This window comes from Scyliorhinus canicula, chromosome 8, assembly GCF_902713615.1.
Source record: "Scyliorhinus canicula chromosome 8, sScyCan1.1, whole genome shotgun sequence".
Lineage (NCBI taxonomy): Eukaryota > Metazoa > Chordata > Chondrichthyes > Carcharhiniformes > Scyliorhinidae > Scyliorhinus > Scyliorhinus canicula.
In genome coordinates, this window is record NC_052153.1 from 169,003,181 (window position 1) to 169,021,788 (window position 18,608).

Genomic DNA, 18,608 nt, shown 5'->3' on the forward strand with positions numbered 1-18,608 from the left:
CCGCTGCCGGGGGCGCCGGTTTTTTGCGCCAGTCTTCTGGTGCCAACCGCTCCAGCACAGGGCTGGCCCCCAAAGGTGGGGAGAATTCCCCACCTTTGGGGAAGCGCGACCCCTGAGTGGTTGGCACCACTCCCCTACTCCGGGACCCTCCGTCACGCCGGGTAGGGGAGAATGCCGCCCCAGATACTTATATATACACCCATTTATAAACACACATTTCTTTAAGGTGCTCTCACATGACAAATACCACTGGAGTTCGACTCACTTGCCTGTAATTTCCTGGTTCGCCCCCTACTTCCCCTCTTGAATAATGACACCACATTATCTGTCCTCCACACCTGGCACCTCTTGTGTGGCCAGAGATGATTTAAAAAGTTTTGTCAGGGCTGCTGAAATCTCCTCCCTTGTCTCCCACAGCAATCTGGGATACAGCTCATCTGGTCCTGGGGATTTATCCACTTTTAGGCCCATTACAAATGTTAATAGCTTCTCCCTCTCAAATGTTAAGTAATTCATGTAAATTACAATGCACCCCCCTAATTTCTATACCTACATCAGCCTTCTCCTCAGTGAACAGGTGCAAAGTACTCATTTAAAACCGCACATATCTTCCAGTTTCCCACACAAATTGCCATGTCACCCACAATAGACCCTATTCTTACCCTGGTTCCCTCCTGCCCTTAATGCACTTATAAAACATCTTTGGAGTTTCCTTTATTTTACCCGCCAGTGCTTTTTCATGCCCCCTCTTCGCTCTCCTAATTTCTTTCTTAAGTAACCCCCTGCACTTTATATAATCCTTGCACTGTTTCGTGCCCTCGGCATCTGCCATAAGCCTCCATTTCTTGCTTAACCAACCCTGGCTATGCCTTGAGTGTAATTTCCTTAGCGAGGCCTACCTAAAATGGCTTTGGGGGAGTTTCAAGCCAGTTTTGATGGCACATCAAAAATTCCCACAAATGTAAAATCTCTCTCAAACAGGTCATAGGAAACAGGCTCCGTTGGAAATGTCCTTCGAATATTGGATTGGAATGAGCACACGTCACTGGGCCATCAATAGGGGCTGTTTAGCACAGGGCTAAATCGCTGGCTTTGAAAGCAGACCAAGCAGGCCAGCAGCACGGTTCAATTCCCATAACAGCCTCCCCGAACAGTCGCCGGAATGTGGCGACTAGGGGCTTTTCACAGTAACTTCATTTGAAGGCTACTCGTGACAATAAGCAATTTTCATTTCATTTCATTTTCAATTCCTTTATGTGCCTGGGCCTGCTTTAACTGTCTTGATGCTAAAAATGCATGCCTATGGAAAAGTATTCTGGTTTTCTGTACTGCAATTCGTAATTTCAATAGGACTGAGAAAAATGTACACTTACTTGCACACAATAGGAAGCAGTTAATATCATCCCCTAGCTTGGTCCGGGTGTGGAATTAGGCAGGGAGAAAACACTACTGTTCTGAACTTGTATCTCCTGTTGACTGGGTGTCTTGGAGGCTTCAGACTCAGAATGATGTTGAACAATAGGGCAGCAGAGACTTAAGGAAGAAAGCAGGTTATGAGAAGAAATGTTGCAGCTTAAAAGCATTAATTTACTCCTTCAATCACAGACGAACACATGTTTATAATGCAGTGTTACGACTCAATTATATGTTTTCCTGTTCTCAGCAGCAGCTATCACTCTCAAACAAGCCATGGTGCTTGGGCTGTTCTATATGACAATGAACAGGAGTTAGAGAGACGTGGTGCAGGCAGACAGATGGGTGACCGCTAGAAAGGGTAGGCAGTCAGTGCAGGAATTCCCCCTGCCTGTCCCCCTCTGTAACAAGTATACCACTTTGGATACTGTTGAGAGGGATGGACTATCAGGGGAAATCAACAGTAGTGGCCAGAGCCAGTGACACCATGGCGGGCTCTGTTGTTCAGCAGGGAGGGTCGAAGCGCAGGAGAGCAATAGTTATTGGGGTTGGTGGTTGTGAAAAAGACTCCAGGATGGTGGGGTGCCAGGGTCCAGGATGTCACTAAATGGCTGCAGGGCATCCTGAAGGGGGAGGATGATAAGGCAGAGGCCATAGTGCATGTTGGTACCAATGACATAGGTAGAAAGAGGGATCAGGTCTTGTGTCAAGAATTCAGGGAGTTAGGCTGTAGACTAAAGAGCAGGACCTCTCAGGTTGTAATCTCTGAATTACTCCCAGTGCCACGTGCTAGTGAGTACAGGAATAAGAGAATAGCACAGATGAATGTGTGGTTTAAGAGTTGGTGCAGGTGGGAGAGTGTTAGATTCCTGGACCATTGGGACCATTTTTGGGGAAGGTGGAAACTGTACAAGCGGGACGGTCTACATCTAAACCAGAGGGGGACTATCCTTGCTGGTGGGTTTGCTAGTGCTGTTGGGAAGAGCTTATACTAGTTTGGCAGGGGGAGGGGGAGCAGACTGATAGCAGAATAGGAACACAGTACAACATAGAAAAGCAATCAGGTCAGAGGGAATACAGCAGCAGTAAGTTTCAAGAGAGTAAGACAAGGCTGGATGGCCTCTACTTTAATGCCAGGAGTATTAAAGGTAAAACAGATGAGTTAAGGGTGATGATTGACAAGTATAATTAGAATATAATAGCTATCACAGTGACATGGTTGAGTGAGGGGCAGGATTCGCAGCTCAACATCCCGGAACATAGAATCTTCAGGCAAGACAGAGGAGGGGATTGAAGAGGAGGAAGCATTGCGTTATCAGTCAAGGAGGCAGTTAGCAGTAAGAAGAGATGATATCTTGGAGGCGGCATCAAATGAAGCTTTGTGGATTGTGTTTAGGAATAAAAAGAGACAGCTACGTTGTTAGGTCTTTATTATAGACCCCCAGAGAGTCAGCAGGAAATTGAGGAGCAAATATGTGCGCAATTCGCGGAGAGGTGTAAAAATAATAAGAGGGTAATTATATTAGGTGATTTCAACTTTCCCAAAATTAATTTGGATAGCCATTATGTTAAGGGCTTAGATTGAGAAGAGTTGTATACAGGAGAATGTTCTAACTGTAAAAGTGGAGGCTCCAACAAGGGATGGTACAGTGCTGGACCTAATTCTGGGGAATGAAGCTCTGGACAGGTAGTTGATGTATTGGTGGGGGAGCATTTTAATGATAGAACATAGAATATATAGTGCAGAAGGAGGCCATTCGGCCTATCGAGTCTGCATCGGCCCTTGGGAAGAGCCTCCACTTAAGCCCCACACCTCCGCCCTATCCTCGTAACCCAGTAACCCTACCTAAGCTTTTTGGACACTAAGGGCAATTTAGCATGGCCAATCCACCTAACCTGCACATCTTTGAACCGTGGGAGGAACCAGAGCACCCGAAGGAAACCCACGCAGACACAGGGAGAACATGCAGACTTCGCACAGATAGTGACCCAAGTCAGGAGTCGAACCTTGCGAAGCAACCGTGTTAACCACTGTGCTACCGTGCTGCCCTATTGGTAGATACTTGTTCTATTTAAATTTGTGATGGACAAAGAAATAGACAAGTTGCAAAAAAAGTTTTGGATTGCGGGACAGTAGATTGTAACAAATTAAGGCTAGATCTGGCCAAGGTAGACTGGAAACAGTTACTTGTGAGGAAACCTACAGAAAAGCAGTAGGCCGGGGGGGGGCGGGGGGGGGGTTCAATGATAAATTGGAGAAGGTACAGATCCAACATGATCCCTCAAGGATAATAAGACGGTATAACAAACCCAGAGAACCATGAATGACCAGACACATTTAGGATACGATCAGAAGGAAAAGCGAGGCTTTGAACAAGTATAAGGGGAGCAAGTTTGCAGAGGCATTCGTGGAATACAGAAAGTGCAGAATAGAGCTAAAGAAATCAATTAGGAGAGCAAAGAAGGGATAAGAGAAAGCTCTGGCTGGTAAAAGTAAGGGAAATCCCAAGGTAGTCTATAAATGAATGAAATGAAAATCACTTATTGTCACAAGTGGGCTTCAAATGAAGTTACTGTGAAAAGCCCCTAGTCGCTCATTCCGGTGCCTGTTCGTGGAGGCTGGTACGGGAATTGAACCGTGCTGCTGGCTTGCCTTGGTCTGCTTTCAAAGCCAGCGATTTAGCCCTGTGCTAAACCAGCCCCTATAAGTATATCATTGGGAATAAGGTAACTAGAAAAAGAGCAGGGCCCATTAAGGACCAAGGGGTTATCTGTGGGTGGAGCCAGAGGACATTGATAGGGCGTTGAACAAACATTTCACCTGTCTTCACCCATGAGAATGAGGAGGTAATTATGGAACTTGGGGAGAGAGACGTGAGGTTCTTGAGCAAATTGCCATAGGAAGTGACAAGGTATTGGAGGTAATGGCGGTCTTAAAAGTGGATAAACCTCCGGGTGCAGATTAATTGTGTCCCAGGCTGCTGTAGGAGGTGAGGGAGGAGATTCCGGGGCTCTGAACCAAATTTTTAATTCCTCTTTGGCCACGGGGGAGGTGCCAGAGGACTGGAGAACAATTAATCTTGTCCCACTATTTAAGAAAGATTGTCGAGACAAGCCAGGGAACTACTGACCAGTGAGTCTCATGTCAATGGTTGAGAAACTACTGGAGAAGATTCTGAAGGAGAGAATCTATCTCCACTTGGAGAGGCAAGGTTCAAGGCAAGGGATAGTCAACGTGGCTTTGTTGGAGGGAGGTCATGCCAAATTTGATTGAATTTTTTGAGCATGCAACCAAGTGTATAGATGAGGGTAGTGCAGTTGATGTAGTTTACATGGATTTCAGCAAAGCCTTTGACAAGGTCCCACATAGGAGACTTATTAAGAAGACAAATACACATGGGATACAGGGTGATTTGATAAGGTGGATTCATAATTGGCTTAGTGGTATGAGACATAACATAAGAACATAAGAACTAGGAGCAGGAGTAGGCCATCTGGTCATTCAAGCCTGCTCCGCCATTCAATGAGATCATGGCTGATCTTTTGTGAACTCAGCTCCACTTTCCCGCCCGAACACCACAACCCTTTATTCCTTTATTCTTCAAAAAACTATCTATCTTTATCTTGAAAACATTTAATTAAGCTCAACTGCTTCCACTGGGTGGGGGATTCCAAAGATTCACAACCCTTTGGGTGAAGAAGTTCCTCCTAAACTCAGTTCTAAATCTACTTCCCCTTATTTTGAGGCTATGCCCCCTAGTTCTGCTTTCACCTGCCAATGGAAACAACCTGCCCGCATCTATCCTATCTATTCCCTTCATAATTTTATATGTTTCTGTAAGAACCCCCGTATCCTTCTAAATTCCAACGAGTACAGTCCCAGTCTACTCATCATCTCCTCGTAATCCAACCCCCTCAACTCTGGGATTAACCTAGTGAATCTCCTCTGCATACCCTTCAGCGTCAGTACGTCCTTTCTCAGGTGAGGAGACCAAAACTGAACACAATACTCCAGGTGTGGCCTCACTAACACCTTATACAATTGCAGCATAACCTCCCTAGTCTTAAACTCCATCTCTCTAGCAATGAAGGGCAAAACTCAATTCACCTTCTTCATCACCTGTTGCACTTGTAAACTAATCTTTTGCGACTCATACACTAGGACACCCACGTTCCTCTGCACAGCAGCATGTTTTAATATTTTATCATTTAAATAATAATCCTTTTTGCTGTTACTCCTACCAAAATGGATAACGTCACATTTGTCAACATTGTATTCCATCTGCCAGACCCTAGCCCATTCACTTAAACTATCCAAATCCCTCTGCAGACTTCCGGTATCCTCTACACTTTTTGCTTTATCACTCATCTTAGTGTCGTCTGCAAACTTGGACACATTGCACTTGGTCCCCAACTCCAAATCATCTATGTAAATTGTGAACAATTGTGGGTCCAACACTGATCCCTGAGGACACCACCAGCTACTGATTGCCAACCAGGGACAGAGGGTGATGATAAATGGATGCTTTAGTGTCTGGAAGCCAGTGACCAGTGGTGCACTTCAGGGATCTGTGCTGGGCTCCCTATTGTTTGTCATTTATGTAAATGACATAGATGACTATGTCAGGGTAGGATCAGTAAGTTTGCAGATGACACAAAGATTGGCCGGGTAGTTAACAGTGAGGTTGAATGTCTTGGGTTACAGGAGGATATAGATAGGATGCCAAATTGGCGGAAAAGTGGCAGATGGAATTTAACCCAGGGAAGTGTGAGGTGATACACTTTGGAAGGAGTAATTTAACAAGGAAGTATACTTTGAAAGGTCTCACACTGGGAAGTTCTGAAGAACAATGGGACCTTGGTGTGTTTGTCCATAGATCTCTGAAGGCAGGTTGATAGGGTGGTGGAAAAGGAATATGGGACACTCGCTTTTATCAATCGGGGCATAGATTACAAAAGCAGGGAGGTCATGATGGAGCTGTATAGAACTTTGGTAAGGCCAAAGCTGGAGTACTGTGTACAATTCTGGTTGCCACATTATAGGAAGGATGTAATTGTACTAGAGGGGGTGCAGAGAAGATTCACCAGAATGTTGCCTGGGATGGAACGTTTAAGATATAAAGAGAGGTTGGATAGGCTTGGGTTGTTTTCTGTGGAGCAGAGAAGACTGAGGGTGACTTGATTGAGACGTACAAGATTATGAGGAGAATGGACAGGGTGGATAGGGAGCAGCTGTTCTCCTGTGTTGAACGGTTGGTTACGAGGGGACTCAAATTCAAAGTGAGGGGTGGGAGGTTTAGGGGCATTTGAGGAAAATTGTTCTGACACAGAGTGAGGTGGCAGTTTGGGAATGCACTGGCTGGAAGGGTGGTAGAGACGGGATGCCTCACATCCTTTAAAAATACCTGAATGAGTACTTGGCGCGTCACAACATTCAAAGCTACGGACCAAGTGTTGGCAATTGGGGATTAGGCAGGCAAGTCAAGGCCTTTCATGTGCATGCGCAGACTCAATGCACTGTTGTATTCTGTGATTCTGTGAACAGATTACCTTCTCACGCTGTCCTTGCTACTCGGCTGACTTCAGGCAATGCTGTAGTCAAGCAGCCGATGTCTGTGGAGGGAAATGATCACCTGGCACTACAGAACTTGAGTACTGCTGAAAAATATATTTTACCAAAGCTTTTCATCTTGCACTCATCAGGACTACCTGATGAGTGCCAGATAAAAAGCTTCCAACTGAAGCATAGAAAACCTATGTTCAACTAAGTAATTTGTAACCTGGATTATTACCAGTGGCATCAATTAATAAAGAATCGCAGGCAACCATGATTAGACTTGTTTAAAAGGTTGCCATTTATTCTATTTTCAATCAATAAACTTATCAGTTTGAATGCAGTGTTCCTCCTGCCTACTGATTATATTTCTGACTGATTTCCATACATGCCGATCACAAAATACACAGCCGTTTCTCACAAATGTCTTACCATCTGACTGGCAGTACCTGCTGCACATTTTCGGGAAGGGGCTGGTCACGTGTTTCAGGTAGGAGTAAAGTGAAAACACCAGCCAATAAAATGAAAGCGCCCATCAGCATGAAAGGTAATACCCTGTTATATGTTCCTACAAGACAAAAGGAGACAGTTTTACAAATAACTGGAGGCTGCCAAAAATGTATTCACAATTGCAGTACAGAGAATTTGATCCGAAACGGGGCTCAACATTAAGTTTGTTCTCAAAGGATGTACCGTTCAGGCCTGGTTACAACTTGCCTGAGCAACATTCACAACTTAGAGCAGCCATAGAGAGTCCTCCTCATGTTGAATTTTAGAAATTTGGGCGAACCGCACCACATGTTTTTTCATTGTTCATTTACGGGATATGGGTGTTGTTGGTTAGGTCAGCATTTATTGCCCATCCCTAGTTGCACTTCAGATGGTGGTGGTGGGTTGCCATCTTCAACCGTTGCAGTCGTTGAGGTGTCAATACACCAATGTGCTCACAAGGGAGGGAGTTCCAGGATGTTGCTCCAGCAAAGGTGAAGGAACGATGATATATTTCCAAGTGAGGGTGGTGAGTGACTTAGAGGGGAATCTCCAGATGGTGGGGTTCGCAGGTATCTGCTGCTCTTGTCCTTCTAGATGTCAGTGGTCGTGGGTTTGGAAAGTGTTGTCTAAGGCAGTGCATCTCAAACTATCTGATGTGGCGGACCGGCAGTTTTTTTTTTCAATGTGCCAGGGACCGGTGAGCGAAACAAGCCAATCCAGGATTACTGTCTCTTTCTTTTCTGGAAACACTCCAAGTACAGGCAGATGATGTCTCGCGTACCGGCACCGGTACACGTACCACACTTTGAGAAGCACTGGTCTAAGGAACCTTGGTGAGTTACTGCAGCGCATCTTGTAGATGGTACACATGGCTGCCACTGTTCATCGGTGGTGGAGGGTTTAAATGTTTGTGGAAGGGGATGCAATAAAGTGGGCTGCTTTGTCCTGGATAGTGTTGAGCATCATGAGTGTTTTTGGAGCTGCACTCATCCAGGGAAGTAGAAAGTATTCCATTACACTGCTGACTTGTGCCTTGTAGACGGTGGACAGGCTTTGGGGGTCAGGAGGTGAGTTACTCTTTATAGGATAGATGCCGGTGCTGTAGCTGAACTGGAACAGTTTGGCTGGAGGTGCAGCAGGTTCTGGAGCACAAGAATTCAGTACTATTGCCGGTATATTCTCAGGGCCCATAGCCTTTGCAGTATCCAGTGCCTTCAGCCGTTTCTTGACATCACGTTGAGTGAATCGTATTAGCTGAACATCTGTGATGCTGGGGACCTCTGGAGGAGACCAAGATTGATCATTCACTCGGCACTTCTGGCTGAAGATTGTTGCGAATGCCTCAGCCTTGTCTTTTGCACATATGTGCTGGACTCCTCCATCATTGAGGATGGGGATTTCTGTGGAGCCTCCTCCTCCAGTGAGTTGTTTAGTTCCCCACCACCATTGGTAGCTGGATGTGGCAGGACTACAGAACTTAGATCTGATGCGTTCATTGTAGAATCACTTTGCTCTGTCTATTACTTGCTGCTTTGTCGCCCTGTGGTATAGCTTCACCAGGTCGACACCTCATTTTCCGGTTTGCCTGATGTTGCTCCTGGCATGCGCTGCTGCACTCTTCATTGAATGTGGGTTAATTCCCTGGCTTGGTGGTAATGGTAGAGTGGGGGATATGCCGGACCATGAGGTTTCAGACTGTGGTTGAATATAATTCTGCTGCTGCTGATGGCTCACAGCTTCATGGGTGCCCAGTCGTGAGTTGCGAGACCTGTTCGAATCTATCCCATTTAGCACAGCGGTAGTGCCACACAACACGATGGAGGGTATCCTCAATGTGGATTCAGGACTTTGTCTGCACAAGGACTGTGCGGTGGTCACTTCTACCGATACTGTCATGGACAGATGCATCTGCAGTTCCAGATTGGTAAGGATGCGGTCAAGTATGTTTTTCCCTTTGTTGGTTCCCTCACCACCTGCTGCAGCCCCAGTCTAGCAGCTATGTCTTTTAGGACCCGGCTAGCTCCATCTGTGATAGTACTCCTGAGCCACTCTTGTTGATGGACATTGAAGTCCCCAACCCAGAGCATATTCTGTTCCCTTGCCACCCTGAGTGGTCTCTCCAAGTGGTGTTCAACATGGAGGAGTACTGTACTGATTCATCAACTGATGGTGGCCGGCACATTGTACTCAGCAGGAGGGTTCCTTGCCCATGGAACCGGTGTCTATGTATTTAAATTGTGTACCTTGTGTTGCCCTATTATGTATTTTCTTTTTATTTTATTTTCTTTTCATGAACAAAATGATCAGTTTGAACTGCTCACAGAAAGATACTTTTCACTGTACCTCGGTATCTGTGACAATAAACAAATGTAATCCATTCCATAAGACTTCATGGGGTCTAGAGTCGATGTTGAGGACTCCTAGGGAAACCCCCTCCCTTCAGAGGGCATTTAAGCATCAACCACATTGCTGAGGGTCTGGAGTCACATGTCGGCCAGACCAAGTGAGAATGGCAGCTTTCCTTCCCTGCCATGCTGGGATTCTAACCCGGGTCCCCAGATCATTATCCTGGTTTGTCCGATTACTAGTCCAGCGACAATACCACTACGCCACTGCCTCCCTGTGATCAGTAGGTATAATATACTTCCAGGAATGGCAATAGAGGCTGTGAGGACAATCCGGGTGAGTGGGCAGTTAATTCCAGTCCCACTTGACCTGGAGTTGCAGCACAGGTGAAATTAAATTTTTATATTAATACCCATAGCTTTGGTTGAATTAAATTTGATTGACATATATTTTAACTTTTACAAATACGGGCCAATTTAGCTTGGTCAATCCACCTACCCTGCATGCCTTTGAGTTGTGTGGGGTGAAACCCAGACAGACACGGGGAGAATGTGCAAATTCCACACGGAAAATGACCCACGGCATCAAACCCAGTTCCTTGGCGCTGTGAGGCAGTAGTGCTAACCACTGCAGCAATGTGTGTGTCCCCCCCCCCCCGGGCTGAGTTAAATTGACCATAGTCCTTAGAACCCCTACAGTGCAGAAGGAGGCCATTTGGCCATCTGGTCTGCACCGAACCTTTGAAATAGCCCCCTATCTCTGCCCACTCCCCCCTCCTATCCCCACCTAACCTACACATCCCTGGAAACTGAAGGCAATTTTATCATGAGAATCCACCTAACCTGCACATCTTTGGACTGTGGGAGGAAACTGGAGCACCCGGAGGAAACCCACGCAGACACGGGGAGAAAGTGAAAACTCCACAGACAGTCACCCATGTCGCCCTAAGTTTCACCAGGTTTGTAAAATTTAAACACAAGAAATCTTTGATTATTAACAGTAATTATAACTAAATAGGTAAAAAAAAATACAACTGGCTATCTACTGTCTGATTTCCAACCCCTCCCTTTCTAAATACCCCCACTCTCTACACATACACAGACAAACAACACAGAGGGAAATGGGTGGTTGAGAGGTAAAGAAAATATTAATAAAAATAGAAGGATAAAGGATCTTTGATTCAGATGGATGCCTCCCAGTTAGTTTGTTTCTCAAGGTTAGGCCTTCAGTTGAGTACTTTCTTTTCCTGGCCCTGGCCAATCCACTGGTTGCCAGTTTGCCAACCGAACCAACTTTTTCCAGATCCAATTCCTAAGATTCACTCGGTGCCAATGAGTCCGTTTCTCCTCTCCAAAATATAAAACCTAGGAACACACTGTCCTGGCAACACTCTTCTGTTTGAAGGCACGTTCTGATTATGGTTCCATGGACCAAAAATAATAAAATAAAAGGAAACAAAAGAAATATAGAGGAAGGACTTTTTAAAATATATTTTATTCCAAATACACTCCAACACAACAATATAGTGCAAAAATAGTCACGGTAGACTTCCAGTGGCAGCCATGGAGTAAACGGTTGCACATTTAGCAGCTCTCGCCCTTAATGTTTTTTTAATGGTGTTTAAGCCAGATTTTTCAGAAAATTTCTCAACATAAGTTGATCGAAGGGAGAGGAAAAGGGGGTGACCCTCAATTTATGGAATCGTGTCCAAATAAGAGTAAAAAAAGGAGAAACCAAAAGATGAGTGAAAGCAAGAATCAGAGGTCATCGATCTCAATGGTAACGAGACAAGTAGTGTATCTACCTCAGCTCACTGCTCGATGGAGCAATGGGTCGAGTACCTGGATGAGAAGTTTGCCCGGCATCGCAAGGCGTGTACAGGAGATGTAACCCAGATGATAGCCTCGATTAAAGAGGTGGTTGACCGGGTGGAGGAGAAAATGACGACCCAGGGACAGGAGATTCTAAAGCTGCAGGAGCTGGTAACTGAACGAGAGGAGGAGTCCACTGCAATGGCTTTGGAAATTAGCATACTACTGCACAGCCAGAAACGACTGCCAGATAACGTGGAAGACTTGGAGAATCGGTTTCGGAGGCAAAATATCCAAATCTTCGGGCTGCCAGAGGGGAAGGAGGGATCAGATGCGAGAGCGTATGTGGGGCCCATGTGTTTGACAAGCCTCTGGAGGTGGACCAGGTGCATAAGGTGCTCGTACGCAGGCCCCAGGGCCGTGAGGGTGAGGCTACATCGATTCCTTGACAAGGAGCATATCATGAAGTGGGCAAGGCAGACGAAACGGTACATGTGTGAAGAATCAGAGATCCAGGTGTACCAAGACTGGGGGCCAGACCCCGCAAAGAGGAGAGCAGGTTTCAACAAAGTTAAGGCAGCCCTGTCTGAGAAAGACATTAAATTCGGACTGTTATACCCGGCGCTTCTTTGGGTGACCTACAAGAACCGGGAGTTGTACTTCAATTCTCTAGAAGAGGTGGTTACTTTCATGAAAGACAATAATCTGGCTAAAGGACTCTTAAATTAAGGACTCTTAAATTCTAACTGTGGTGGGCTGAGTTTGAGGGAAGGGATGGAGTGGCAGGGAGGAGAGAAACATGGTTCTGTGTTCTACTTTGTCTTGTTTAAAATTTCAGTCTTTTAATTCTGTGAGTTAAGTTGCGATGTTCGGGAAGAAAAGGGTTTGGGTATTTTATTTTTTTAATGTTTTTCTCTCTTTTCTTTTCTCTTGTCTTGTGTAATTTGATTTTGATTTAGTCTCTGTAACAAAGATGGCTGATTCTTGCATGCATAATTTTGATTAAGCTGCTTGGAGCTTCTTCTATTGTGTTTGATTCTCTTTGAAAGTGATGGGACTGAAAATAATCGGTCAAAGGGGAGAGGGGTAGAACCTAGCAATCTGGTGCAATGACTTTTAAACTCAAACTGTGGGGGTCTGAGTTTGGGGGAGGAGACAGGATGGCGGGGAGGTGACAAAAATGGTTCTGCGTTTTGCTTTTGCTTGTTTAAAATTTTGGTCTTTTAATTCTATGAGTTAAGTTGCTATGTTAGGGAAGAAAAGGGTTTTGGTGTTTTAATGGATATACTTTTTTTCTTTCCTCTCTTCTTGTGTAATTTGATTTTGAGTTACTGCTTTATGTATGATATCACAGAGGGAAGAACTTTTAAGATGCGATGGGGTGTTTTAGTTTCTGCAAGAATGATGGTTGGTTCTTGCATGCATAATTTCACTTAGGCTGCTTTAAGCTTCTTCCTTTGTGTTGGATTCTGTTTGAAGGCGATAGGACTGATGAGAATCGGTGAAAGGGGGAGGGGTTTGCCTCTTTGCCTGCACGTTGGGGGAGAGTATGTTTGTTTTTTGGGATTGTTGTTACTGTGTTGAGTGCTTGTTTTATTGCTCGGTGTGATAGAATCTGGCAGGCAGCAGGCTTTTTGAGGCCAGCGGGTGGGAGATGCTGAGTTAGCTGGATAGCTGGTTCACGGGAGCAAAGTGGGGGGAGAGCCGAGGAAAGACTAAGTGGGGGAGGTGAGCGGGTGGGAGGGGGGTGCTGCTGTTGGGTAAGGAACAGTTAGGAGACTGGAGATGGAGATCAGTTGGAAGTTGCCGCCAAGGGGCGGATCAAGCGAGGTGTGGAACACGGGCTAGGAGCTGGCCTAGGAAACGTCATAGTTGACCGACATGGGAGGGGAGAACCCCACCCCCAACCAGACTGGTTACATGGCATGTTCGTGGACTGAATGGGCTGGTTAAGAGAGCTCGTGTGTTATTATACCTGAGATAGTTAAAAGCGGACGTGGCTATGTTACAGGTGACAGACTTGAAGCTGAGAGACCAAATTAGATCAAAAAGGGATGGGTCGGGCAAGTGTTTCATTCAGGACTGGACTTTAAAACAAGGGGTTGACTTTCCTGATTAATAAAAGGGTGACATTCGAGGTGGGGAGGACAGAGATAGACCTGGGAGGCAGATTTATTATGGTTAGCTGGAAGCTAGAGGGAATGGCAGTGGTGCTGGTGAATATATATGCCCCAAACTGGGATGATGTTGCGTTTATCAGGAAGGTGCTGGGGAAAATCCCAGACCTTGACTCGCACCGACTGTTCATGGGGGGGTAACTTTAATACCGTCCTGGACCCGAGGTTGGACCAGTCGAGTGCTAGGTCGGGGAAGCTATCAGCAATTGCAAAGGAACTGCGGGGGTTCATGGGGTGGGATCAGGAAATATTCATTCTACTCTCATGTACATAAGGCGTACTCCAGGATAGATTTCTTCGTACTGGATAAAACACTGCTAGCAGAGGTTGAGGACACTGAGTACTCAACAATTGTGGTCTCAGATCATGCACCACACTGGATAGACCTATGGGCAGACACGGGAACGTCCCAGCGCCCACAGTGGAGACTAGATACAGGACTGTTAGCGGATGAGGAGATCTATGAGCGAGTGAGAGAGGCCATTCGGTAGTACATGGGAGAGACTGCAGCTGGGGTGGTCTGGGAGGCACTGAAAATGGTCAGTAGAGGGGAATATACTTCGATTCAAGCCCACGGAGTGGTCGGAGCTGGACAGGTTGGTAGGAGAAATCTTACAGATGGACAGGAGATACTCGGAGTCTCCAAATGAGGAGCTCCTGAAGGAGCGTCAGAGAATTCAAATGGAGTTTGGGCTCCTTTCCACAGGGAAGGCAGAGGGTCAGCTGAGGAGGATAAAAGGGGTAATATATGAACATGGGGAGAAAGCTAGTAGGATGCTGGCACATCAGCTGAGGAAACAAAAGGATTTGAGGGGAAGACGGTGACGGACCCGGGGTCGGTGAGTGAAGTGTTCCTGAGAATTTTATAGCCAGCTATACGAGTCGTAACCCCTGGTTGGGGAGGAGGGCATGAATCAATTCCTGAGGAGGCTAGAGTTGCAGAAGGTAAATAAGGAGTTGGTGGAGGCCCTGGAGGGCCCGATTGGGCTTGCGGAGGTGATAGATGGACTGGGGGCGATGCAATTGGGTAAAGCCCCAGGACCTGGTTAAGGCTTTCAACGAGTCCAAGAAGCTGGAAGTACTCCCCCCAACGTTATCACAGGTATCAATTTCTCTCATCCTGAAGTGTGACAAGGATCCGGAGAGCTGTGGATCGTATAGGCCAATCTCCCTCTTGAATGTAGATGCCAAATTATTGGGAAAGATCCTGGCCACTCGAACAGAGGATTGTGTCCCGGAGATAATTGGGGAGGATCAGATTGGATTTGTAAAGGGCAGGCACCCGGCATCCAACATTAGACGGCTTCTTAATGTAATTATGATGCCAGCGGAGTGGCGTGAGGCTGAGGTTGTAGTAGCATGGATGCTGAGAAGGCTTTCGACGGAGTGGAGTGGAAGTATCTATGGGATATTTTAGGCAGGTTTGGGTTTGGGCAGGGATTTGTGGAGTGGGTCCGGCTAATGTACCAGGCCCCGGTGGCAAATGTAAGAACTAACCGAGTTCGGTCAGAATACTTTAGTCTTTGTCGAGGGACAAGCCAAGGATGCCTGCTCTCCCCATTACTGTTTGCCATGGCCATAGAACCCTTAGCAATGGCTCAGAGAGCAGCGAATACCTGGAGGGGAATAGTGAGGGGGGGGGGGGGGGGCACAGGGTCTCTCTCTATGCGGATGATTTGTTGCTTTATATCACGGACCTGGTGGGGGGATGACCAAAATCATGGAGGTATTAGGAGAATTTGGGCGATTTTCAGGCTTTCAGTTAAACATGGGAAAAAGCGAGATGTTCATGATTCAGGCACGGGGGCAGGAAAGGAGGATGGAGCATCTACCTTTTAACGTGGTTGGGAAGAGTTTTAGGTATCTGGGGATTCAAGTGGCGAAGGACTGGGGGCAGCTTCACAAGTTAAATTTGGACAAAGCAGTGGATCAAATGAGAAGGGATTTTTGTAGATAGGCCATGCTCCCATTGACGCTGGCGGGGAGGGTTCAGATGGTGAAGATGGCTGTCCTTCCGAGACTGCTTTTCTTTTTTCAGTGTCTCCCGATTTTGTCATATTTAAAGGTATGAATGTGGCGATATCAAGGTTTAGATGGGCGGGTAAAACCCTGAGAGTAAAGAGGGTACTCCTGGCACGGGCCCGTGGGGAAGGGGGGTTGACTCTTCCGAGTTTTATTAACTATTACTGGGCTGCCAACATATCGATGGTCAGGAAGTGGGTAGTAGGGGAGTGGTCAGTCTGGGAGCGGATGGAGGCAGTATCCTGCAAAGGTACGAGTCTGGGGGCTTTACTGACGGCGTCCCTGCCGTTCCCGCCAGCTCGGTACACCACAAGTCCTGTGATGGTGGCAGCTCTGAGGGTGTGGGGGCAATGGAAGCAGCATATGAGACTGGAGGGGGCATCAGTGTGGTCACTGATCTGTCACAATCAACGTTTTGTTCCGGAAGAGGGGGGGGGGGGGCTGGATGGTGGCTTTAAGGTACGGCAGCAGGCAGGGATTGAGAGGTTTGGAGATCTATTAATTCAGGAGGGCTTCCCGACCTTGGAGTCATTAGAGGAGGAGTTTGACTTGCCGGGAGGGAACGGGTTTCAGTATCTTCAAGTGCGGGACTTTGTACGGAGACAGGTCCCAAGCTTTCCTCGCCTCCACCTGAGGGGACTACAGGATAAAGTGCTGTCAAAAACAGGGGTTGGAGGTGGGAAGGCTTCGGATATATACAGGGAATTGTTGGAGTGGGAAGGTGCCCCTATCAGAGAGGTGAAGAAGAAGTGTGAAGAGGAGTTGGCAGGGGATCTGGAAACTGAACTGTGGTAAAAAGCCTTGAAAAGGGTAAATGCATCCTCGCCCTGTGCTAGTCTCAGCTTGATTCAGTTCAAGGTGGTCCACAGGACCCACATAACGGTAGCCCGGATGAGTAGATTCTTCGAGGAGGTGGAGGACAGACGTGGGCGGTGTGGGGGTAGCCCGGCCAACCACGTTCATATGTTTTGGGCATATCCGAAACTGAGGATATTCTGGCAGGGATTTGCAGATGTAATGTCGGAAGCCCTGGAAGGTGGGGTAACTCCGAGTCTGGAATTAGCAATATTTGGGGTGTCAGAAGATCCGGGGGCGAAGGGGGGAGGGAGGCCGATATCTTGGCCTTCTCCTCCCTGGTGGCCCAGAGATGGATCTTGCTGAAATGGAGGGACTCGGAGCCCCCAAAATCAGGAGTGTGGGTCAGTGATATGGTAGGGTTTCTCAGTCTGGAGAAAATCAAGTTTGCTTTAAGAGGATCAATACAGGGATTTGCCCGGAGTTGGCAGACGTTCATCGATTTCTTTAACAAAAACTGAACGTCAGCAGTAAGGGGGGAGAGGGAAAAAGGGTGGGGGGTGAGGAAAATAGGAGGCATGGTAATGTTAAATAAGGACAGGGAATTTAGTATACGGGTAATTGGGGATAGGGCGGGTGAAGTGGGGTACGTGGATTATTGTGTGTTGTTATTTTAGGGGGCATTTTGTGCGTTGATTCGCATGGTGGTGTTAGAGATGTCAATATGTTAAATTGTGAAAATTACAAATGCTTCAATAAAACATTAAACAAAAAATAGACATGGTACAAACAATTTGTTCAATTTTCCCCCTTTTTACTCCCCCCCCCCCCCCCCCCCCCCCTTCCCCCACCCCTCAGCAACAAACAGTTCCTCAAACATGGACGGAAACGTCCTTCACTGCATGTAGAACCCCTCTTCTGGCCCCCCTAAGGACAAACTTCATCTTCTGTAACCTGAAGAACTCGTACAAATCTCCCAATCACGCTATGACCCTTGGCGGCGCTGCCGACCTGAAGTTCAACAGCATCCATCGCAAGGCAATCACAGAGGCGAAGGCCACAACATGGCTCCCCCCTCCCCTCCTGCAGCCTCCTAAACCCCAAAATCGCCACCAAAGGGCCAAGTGTTATTTTGACCCCCATAATTCCCGACAGACTCTCAAACACCAGCTGCCAAAATCTACAAAATCCAAGAATTTATATGTTGGGAACTGTCTCCTTTAGCTTATTGCTGCTCATCTCAATGTACTGGTTATGGAAACCTGCAATGGCTAAATTCTCAGGCTGCTCACAGGGAGGTGGGGGGGGGGGGGGGGGCGTGAAATTGCAAGGATGGGATTTCCTCCAGGCTCCCCCCCTTCCTTGACCTCTAAGATTTTCTGCCAGGCCAGGCAGGCCTTGGACCCACCTTTACCCCATTTGAGGCCCTCAGAGGGCCAACTACTGGCCATCTAAGGGCCATTTTCTGCCTTGTGTCAATATTTAGACTGGCGGATGGATTAAACCTCTGTGTGGGAAACCCCAAAATAAAATAAGTTAGATCTCAGGGTGGAAGGGTGGTGGTGGCTGGCACCTCCATCAGTACCCCCCTTCTTGATTGGTGATGCTCGCCCCTTATGTCAGATGACCTTTGGACATCCTTCCCTCCACCAGCCTATGCCCAAGACCCTGATTGCTTTTTGACCCGCTTCGACCCTCCCCCCCCCAAGCCTTCCCTCCCTGCCCTGGGACCTCTTACACTCACTTGGGTCTCTGGTTCACTGGACTTAGTCTCAGGCAGTTCCATGGAGCTCCCCTCTGGCCACAGCATAGAGTCATAGAGGTCCACGCACAGAAAGGACCCGCTGGTCAATTGCGTCTGCACCGGTCAAAAACAACCACCTAAATATTCTAATCCCACTAAATGCTTCTTAAATGTTATGAGCTCTGGACTGGGTGCAGGAAGGTGGGAATAGAAAGGACACCTGGATGTCGTCGGGCTGGAATGGACAAGATGGG

The 18,608-nt window shown here is 47.0% G+C and overlaps 1 protein-coding gene across 7 annotated transcripts in view; it reads right to left on the reverse strand.

The window, feature by feature from the left end:
- The window catches only part of LOC119970687 (solute carrier family 22 member 5-like), a 193,479-nt gene that overhangs the window by 23,390 nt on the left and 151,481 nt on the right, over positions 1-18,608 (reverse strand). For 5 of the 7 annotated variants that reach the window (XR_005461660.1, XR_005461659.1, XM_038805705.1 and 2 more), the window contains 2 exons: positions 7,400-7,535; positions 1,374-1,533 (listed from right to left, as the gene is read on the reverse strand). Coding sequence is in view for 5 of the 7 variants with exons in the window: in XM_038805705.1 (XP_038661633.1) it covers positions 1,407-1,533; positions 7,400-7,535 (263 nt within the window). In the remaining 2 variants the exon portion in view is untranslated. Of the gene's footprint in view, positions 1-1,373; positions 1,534-7,399; positions 7,536-11,132; positions 11,217-18,608 lie in introns of those variants that run through there. The other 2 variants (XM_038805707.1, XM_038805708.1) reach the window with 2 other exon arrangements.